The following is an 8,552-nucleotide window of genomic DNA, read 5'->3' as shown; positions in this document are numbered from 1 at the left end:
GTCATCAATATGCAAAACAAGTTGACATTTTCTGTATATGATGAGGATACTTACTGGAATAGAGATCTGCTTGGCGAGTGCTCTTTTGATCTTCGAAAAGGGCTTGTGTCAGACAGCTGCATGTTAAATCATGGAACGTTCTTCTTCTCTTACTATGTGGAGTGTGCACCAAGTCTGGGAGGAAGCCGGTGTGATGAGTACATTTCCTCCCCCATGAATACCTCACTGGCCAAAGAGTTTTACACCAGGAATGGGGTTCTGCTTGGCAATTCCATGAAGTTTTCTAAGCCACAGCTAGTCAGGCAGGTTTAGACCAGTTTTGAGATAATTTGTTGAAAAAGAAATCAAATGCATTTGCTTGTAGTGTGTCTTTAACTTTTGTGTGGAAAAAGCTTCGCAGTAATATCATGTTACTATTATATATGAGCAAAATTACCCACCGATAATCCTGCTTTCACTTTTTTTTCCTGTCTGCAAAATATTGCAATAAAGCATCCTCAAAGACAATGAAGTGTTTCTTTCATTATTGTATGTTTTAAGAGAATGTTTTATTATATTAAAAATCCATATTTGGACTTCTCTAAACAGATAACTGTATTTTTCACGTCTCTAATTTTAAATACAGGTAGAAGCGTCATTTGACAGTATATTTTAGGCAATACTCACTGGGAAGTTGCTAATGTGAACAATTCTTTCTGACAATAACTTTAGTTCAAATTAGAGTACTTTTCAATCAAATAACCTGCCCCAGATTCTATCACTAGAAACGGATGAAAAATGTGCTTTCGAGTAGGATGCATTTGCAAGCTTGCAGCGGTGACGGAAAGCACAGTTCCACTGTATGGGACAGGAAATGTCAGACGCTTCATTTTATGTGAATGGTTTTGTTCACCCACCTTCTACTGACGCTGCTAAACATTCATTCAAAATTGATTTTGAAGCTCAAAAATCAAATTTTAATGAATTGACAATTTTTTTTTTTACATTTTGGTTAACTCGACTACTATTTCTAGTAGATGAGATGGATATCTCAAATATAGAGTTTCAATGTTCATCCAAGAATGTATGGGTTTATCCAGTGTGCTAAGGCTTTCTGCTGCAGCAAAACAGTGTGCATGTCAGGCTAACTGGGGATTTTGTGTGTTTAGTTGTTTGCTCAGTGAGGTAAACAGAGTATTAATGTCAATTTTATCTCTATTGGAGAACCATGGGATATGACATTTTAACATTATAATTTTGTATAAGTTGTGAAGACTGTCATTTTGTGCTGGAGTAAAAGTGAGCATTGTTAACATTCAGTGACGTAGAGCTTGGAAGTTTGGTTGTTCCAAACTAAAAGTCAAAACACAAAGAGTTCCAAAAGACAGACAAAATTTTTTGTTAGAAAATGTTGATAACCTGAATAACTGCATTGATATTTTGTGGATTAAATATCCATAATTGCCATTTTACACAATTTTATTTTGCAGTTTTCTACAACGATTACAAATTTTGGTTTCAGAATGTTGATATAGTTAAAGCGATGGTTTTTATTAAGGTATGAAAGTGTTTTAATGGGTCGATAGTCTTGAGGATTTGATGAGGCCAAGTAGAAGAATATCTTCTCAGGTAGTTGAATGTTGCCACCTCAGGGTTACCCATTCTGATATTAGTCACGTTTTTAGGTTTAATGATTGACCAAAATACAGGACATGAACTTAGAATGAGCATGCTGAAAACTTTAATCGGGGAAACATAAATTACATGGTTTGAACCAGTGGTGTTCCCAGAAAACATACTTTTCACAATGTTGACTAGACTAGGGCAGTAAAAAGTTTGAGATAGCACAACTTAAAAAAATTGTGGAGAACCAGCAATGAAAACCTCATAAACTGAGGAAAGAGTGGAAAATGACATAGAGTGCAGGTGAGTTAATCAGGGAATTAGAAACAGGGGAGATCAAACAGGGAAATTTAGTGAAGGTAAATAATTGACACAAATAAAGCTGAGACACAAAGAAACTACAAATCAAGGGGACACTGATCTATAGTAATAAATTCATATGAACAAAGAAAATAATACGACAATGCCAAAGTGAATTCATATGGCAACACATCTAAAGCAATGATGAATATAGAAAGATCAACTAAATACAGCAAGACTTGAGAAACTTACCATATGAAACATCTTCAGTTCAGAATGCCTGCAGAAACACATTTGATCAGGTGACAATTTCTTAGTTGTGAACATTTGAATGCAGAGTTATCCATGTAGTAATTTAATAATTCCTCTCTCTATTAGAATAGTCTGGGAAGGCAGTGCATAGTAACAATGATGTATTTAACTACTCATAGAAAAATGTAGTAAAGAGAAAGCTGAATCTGAGAACAGTAAAAACATAATAATTCTTGTACAACATCACCATCTAGTGGGCATTCGAGTCATGAGTTATACCTTGCTGATTTCGCTTATTTCTGAACGCTCTTGTGAAAAGTCTTCCTGTTTTAAGAAGTGCAACGTGCTCGTTTAATCTAGATAGCTTGCTTCTAGATCAGCATGTATGCTCTCTGTAGTAATCAATGTGAGGTCTGGATAAGAGCTTTGCATTTACTTATATTCCAAGCTATCAAAGCTCACATGTAACTCATTAAAAGATAATAATTTGTCTCAAATAAACTGAGTTAATTTTGACAAGGAAATTAAGTGACATCAGACGTATATATTTTCAACCCTGAGAGGGTTCTCAAAGAAGCTTTACAATAAAATAAGTACTTTTCATTCATGCACACATTCACACACAGATGACAGCAAGCTACTAGATCGTAGCCACAGCTGCTATCTAGCTAAGTTTCAGTGGAGTGAGGCTGCCATTTTGCATCTTCTCAGTTGCAAAATGAGAAGATGCCTTTCTGACCACCACCAGCAGCCAAAGTGTGTGAAGTATCTTGCCCAAGGACAAAATGGCAGTCATTTCATTGAACATGAGTACACTAATTTTTCATATAATTACATAGAATTTATGTTGAAGTTAAATTCATTTTTTCTCTTTTTATTATTTTATATTTTGTCTGTGTGTAAATCTACAAGCTATTCTATTCTAAGGCTTAAACGTTTAAGAAATTGCCCCATTATCCTGCCAGATGAATAAACAGTAACAACTAAGACTGTTAATGCATGTTTTCCTCCCTGACACTGTGTTCATCTGCGTCTGAATGCTCCTTACCAATAAAACAACCAAAATATTTAATTTTATAGTAGTTCTTATTTTTGCTGATGGTCAAGCTAATAAATTAATTCAATTCACACCTATTCTCTTAAATTCGTCAGAAGCAGTGCTGTGCACTTTATACAGATAATGGATCCGCTTAACCCTGAGTCAAATTATCTTTCACCCTTGTGATACACTTAGTGTGATTCCCCAATTGACACAGTTGACTCACATGAAAACCGACTGCTGTTTAATAAACCAAAAAAAAAAAACTCTAACCAACCTCTTTGTTTTCATGATGACTGTTGTTATTGTGTGAATGTGAGGTTTTAGAACCTCTAGCTTTCAAAATTTGTCATTGACACATTACTTTTACAGGAAGTACTTGAGTTCTTTAGTTTAGGGTTATATTTATGTTGCCATAGGGCTTTGGCTTGATTTTCTCCATTTTAAGCCTCACCATTATGCATTTGTCACATTTTTATACAGGTTTTTTTATGGGTCAACAATGCCTATATACTCCTTTCAAGTTTAAATTTAAAGTAATATTTTAACTCGACTAACATGTTTCTTCTGACTAAAAATTTAAATTGAATGTAAAAGAGCATGTTGTTGTATTCATACATATTGTGAGTCGACAGGAAAATTCAGAGATTTATATAATTTTTATTGTCTGTGGTTAAAAATCATCCTTGATCTTTTCTGTTTTAACAAACTTAAAACGTGAAAAACAGCAGCTCTCTCCAGTTGGTGTATGGCACGTCCTAACTAAAACGATAGCTCAGTCACGACTCGAGGTTGTGCATTGTGGCTGCCTCTGGACTTAACTATTACAAGTCTAAGTCTGATAGCAACAACACAGGCAATCATTCTGGAGAGGTTTTCCTGTGAGTGCGTCCAGGCCATAAGTCTCAAATTGGTCCCCAAACGACCACTACAGAAAACACCTTGGTATATGAACTTTAAAAGACTGTATGCCCTAAATGGTTTACTATACAGTCGTGTAGCAAATTTAAAGTCAAAATATGATAAGCTGGCAAAACAAGGGCTGGCACCATGCTGCTGTACCAGAAGGATATTCTCAAGTCTCTGATGTTTCTTAGCAGGTATTACAAGTCTGATTTTGCACAGTAGGATGCCACGTTTAAATGGTAACACCTGCACACACTCCCACGCACGCGCACCCCCACCCCCCACACACACACACGTTCTTGTTAATATACTTTAAGGGGCCCGGAAGTAGAATGGTGTGGGTTACGGGGCCCACCCTTTCTAGACATCCTAGATTTATGAAAAAAATCGTGCAAGTCCCCCAAAAAATCTTGATACTAAAAATCACCTTCAATAAACACAATTTGAACACACACACACACGCATACACACACACATAACCAGTCAGCTGACTTTTAAGAAAGTTTAAATAGGCTACTTGTGATTTTTCTGAAAGGGGAAGTATAAAGATGAACAGTATATATGCCCAAGTGTGAAATTCCACTACAACTTGATAAAACAAGCATCATTTCTGAAATATTTTGAGCTCTTTAGAAGCTGGGCCATGATGCTGACTGAGAGTCACAAAGAGAAGTCAGACGTTATTTTCAGTTTTCATTAAAAAGAGGAAAATACAAACTGAGAAAGTTGTTGTCTGTCTTGTAGTTTTAGTTACGAAGAACTTTATAATAGTGTTATTTTTTATATTTTCATTCAGCCACCAAAACAGTGAAGGATAAGATAACGTGTAATGATGAGGCTTAGAACAGAAAAACCTAGAGATGGTAACTCAAGTTTCAGACCTGAAGGCACCTTCTAGACTTTAATACTTTTATGGCGCAACATCAAGGGCATTCTAAAGTCAGAAGCACACCAAGCACGTAAAAATTGTTTTGATGCATTTTTGTTCATGTTAGCTCTTTCTAAACATACAGTATTGCTCAATATGTCATGTTTAAAGTGAGACTCTTTGCAAATTTGCAAGAAGGTGAAACAACTCTTTTACATTAACATTAGAGATAAAAAACAACAAACTTGAAACATGTAAAAAGGGAAAGGCTGGAGACATTGTCATGAGAGTAATGCTATGATCAAGTGAGTATTAAAAACAATTGACTCAAATGGATTGTTTGCCATGAATTGGAGATTGGTGAGTTGGTGAGAATGGACCCGGCTGGACCCAGGTTGCAATAAAAAATGATGACTTTAAAGAGAACAGAAGTCTAGGCAGCACAGGGGAGCAAAGAGGCTAGGCAGTTCCTGTCATGTCTGCCTCCAGACCCGACATTTGACAAAGATCCGACAGGGCGCAGGGAACACAGGTGGGAGTACATACACTGGGGGTAATCAGGAGAAACATCAGACAGCTGGAACCAATCAAGAAGTTGCCATGACACAGTGACTGATAAACACACACAAAACCAATTTCTCACATTGTCACCAATAAACAAAACCTTGAGAGACTCAAGAGAAGTTGTTGCATTTCCTTGTTAATGCAAGCCAGCTGCTAAATTAAACTATTAATAACACATGTGAGAGTCACATTTGTACACTGTAGCTCCACCTCTGCATTAGTGCTGTAAATGAGTTGGAAACTGGAAACCACTGACCAGAACTTGCCATCTACAGTCAAAGTAAGGTACCAAGATACTCTTTGCCTGCTCCAATTATTTTTTATTTATCTACTTAAAACAAAACTTTACATGTTTTATTTTCTGTTGCCATTCCGAGCAGTGAGGAAATGCATTTAAAATTGACACTGTGGATTTTGTGTTTTTGTGTGATGTTCCTTGTTTTTATTCCCCCATAGATGGCAAACCTTTGGCAACTCATGCTCCTGTTTTGGATGTGGATTCCTCCTGGACTCTCATCCACCATGAGTTTCATTGGTTCTCCACAACAATGTAAAACAGCTCACTTTGTCCCCGGCTACAACCTGGGTGGAGAAGGCTTTGACATTGTGACAATGGAGAGGAAGGGTGCCTATGTCATCGACACTGAGACATGGGACCTTGGAAACGGCACTTGCAAAATGTACAGAAACTTCTACCAGAATGGAGAGGACCAGAAGGTCCCAGTCTCTGTGGTGGACTGGAGAATCTTCCCAAAGTGCAGCATGAAGGTTTCCAGCATGCTCTATGATTCTGTGGAATCTCTCGTCAACGATTCCACATCATCGGTCTCCAACGACTGGAAGATTGGTCTGGAAATCCCTGTAGACCCTTCAGTCACTGTTGGTGTTGGCCTTGGAGGGTCACACTCCAGGGCTTCTGAATTTGGAATGAAAAAATCCAAAAGCGATCGCTACGAATTTGTCCGCCAATCTGTCAACTGTAACTATTATAGGTGAGAATGCACATGGATGCTGTTAATGAGTTGGATGGGTGTCTTTTGTGTTCATTGAGAAATGTTTTAAATGAGATTCCATCAGGACAGAAAAGAGATGGAGAACTTTGCACAATGAAGACGTAATGTTCAATATACATGTTCTTACCCTTGTGAGTGTTTATTATTTGATTTACAGAAATCCAGGTTTATAACAATTAATACTCTTTGTTAGAAAACATATTTTTTTGTCTAAAACCTTTTTTGGCAAGAAATATTAACCGAAATTAACTGATAATGTTACAAAAATGTAATTGATTTAGTTAGAAGATCAGATTTCTCTAAATCAAATTAGAACAAAAACCTGACCTGATTGAAGAAAATGGATGTCATTTTTGGATTCAGCGGTGTAAAAATAGTTCTCATTCAGTTGAACTTCCAAAAAATATTTTTTGTAGCCCAGTGTTATGTATTATGTTTCATTACATATAAACTTCATGAGCTTGATTTTTAAATTATATTAACATACTAATACAGAACAATTAGTAAAAGGAGAATGAATGACTGAATGAATGAACATATTTTATTAATCCCAGAAGGAAATTCACATAACAGCACAAACACAATAAATAACAGACAAAACACAGATTTATTTATTTATTTTTTATCAAGAAGAGCCACCATAATTTACAAAACTGCAAATCCAAATCTCAGAGAAGCAAACTCTGTGTTACAAATTAGAGTATACATAAAGTGCAAATCAAGACATACTATACATGGAGATAAGCAGTTGGGGGGCAAAAAAGTGTGACAATTGAAAAGCTTGAGGTTAGTTTTCAAAGCAAACCAGCCGCGACGGAGAGCAGGTCTTTTACAAGCTACTTCAAGGAAGAAGGATGACAATAACTGAGACACTAGTGGGGTGTGTATCTAGGTTAAAGTCAGAGGTGAAAATCAAAATCAATATTTTTCAGGCTTTAGGACACAGCAAATTTTAGAGGAGAAAGAGCACTGCTATTAAGCAGATAACTATGTGTTGAAATTTATTTACGTCTTTAGAGTATCTTAATTACATCATGCTGTATGTTAAGGATCTTACTCGCTCTGAATTCTAATTTCTCTAACATTTTCTTTAAGATTATATTTTACTTCATACTTTAAACAAGCAGTGACTCTTGTCTTGAAGTTTCCATCTGATTTATAGATTCCGATTCATCATTCGCTATTTCAGTTCATGAACTGCCAAGTTCCAAACATTGAATCAGGTACTAACATCAAGCGTTGTTTTTTCCATTGAATAGCCTGTTAACTAATTTGGGATGAGATGCCGATCACTTATGAATCACATTTTCAGATTAACTTGGCCTTCTTAGAACGCCGGTCACGTAAAGGGGCTCGTACCAAAACCAGTACTTAATGGAAAACCATAATAAACAAGTAAATCTAAGTCGAGATAACAAGTAGGTATCAGCTGAAAAGGGACTTTATATTTTTGTTACTTCCAACTATGTTCAGAACTGAGGATGCTTTTTGGAGGAAATGTGAAAAGTCCTCAAGAAAAAAGAGAACTTAAGGATTGCCATAATCTGGATGACTGAAGGTCTACATATGCGATTGTAGGTCTACTTAATGTAAGGAGTCACTAATTCCTGTCTTTTGAGTCGGATCGAATGCCGAGTCTGACCTAGAAGTATCTGGTATAGATGAAATGAAGTTGTGTGTTTAATGCCCTACAAACTGCAACATTCAATAACCAATACATTACATTAAATCAGTAATTCTACTTTTAAGATAGATTTAGGAAAATGATAAAAGCTTTTAAGGTGATCCCACCAACTCCCCCGTCTGTTCTAATAAAATTTGCAACATGCTTTTTGGAAAGATTGTGAAAAATGATTAAATCATACATCAACATGTTCATGTACCACCATGATATTTTCAAACTGACTCTGACAATCCTTTACTTCTTTTCATTCTTTTTCTGCTCCACAGGTACAGACTGACCACTAGTCCTCCTTTGAGTCATGACTTTCTTGCAGCTGTGAACTCT

At 36.2% G+C, this 8,552-nt stretch overlaps 1 protein-coding gene across 1 annotated transcript in view; it reads left to right on the top strand.

The window, feature by feature from the left end:
* The first annotated feature begins 5,736 nt into the window (after positions 1–5,736).
* The window catches only part of LOC103465810 (perforin-1-like), a 5,370-nt gene continuing 2,554 nt past the window's right edge, over positions 5,737–8,552 (top strand). The window contains exons 1-3 of the mRNA XM_017303833.1: positions 5,737–5,811; positions 5,988–6,523; positions 8,495–8,543. Coding sequence (XP_017159322.1) covers positions 5,761–5,811; positions 5,988–6,523; positions 8,495–8,543 — 636 coding nt within the window. The 5' untranslated portion in view covers positions 5,737–5,760. The remainder of the gene's footprint in view (positions 5,812–5,987; positions 6,524–8,494; positions 8,544–8,552) is intronic.

The sequence above is a fragment of the Poecilia reticulata genome, linkage group LG1, assembly GCF_000633615.1.
Source record: "Poecilia reticulata strain Guanapo linkage group LG1, Guppy_female_1.0+MT, whole genome shotgun sequence".
NCBI classification, from domain to species: domain Eukaryota; kingdom Metazoa; phylum Chordata; class Actinopteri; order Cyprinodontiformes; family Poeciliidae; genus Poecilia; species Poecilia reticulata.
Note: the sequence above shows the minus strand (reverse complement) of the source record. Positions and strands in the feature narration are given on the sequence as shown.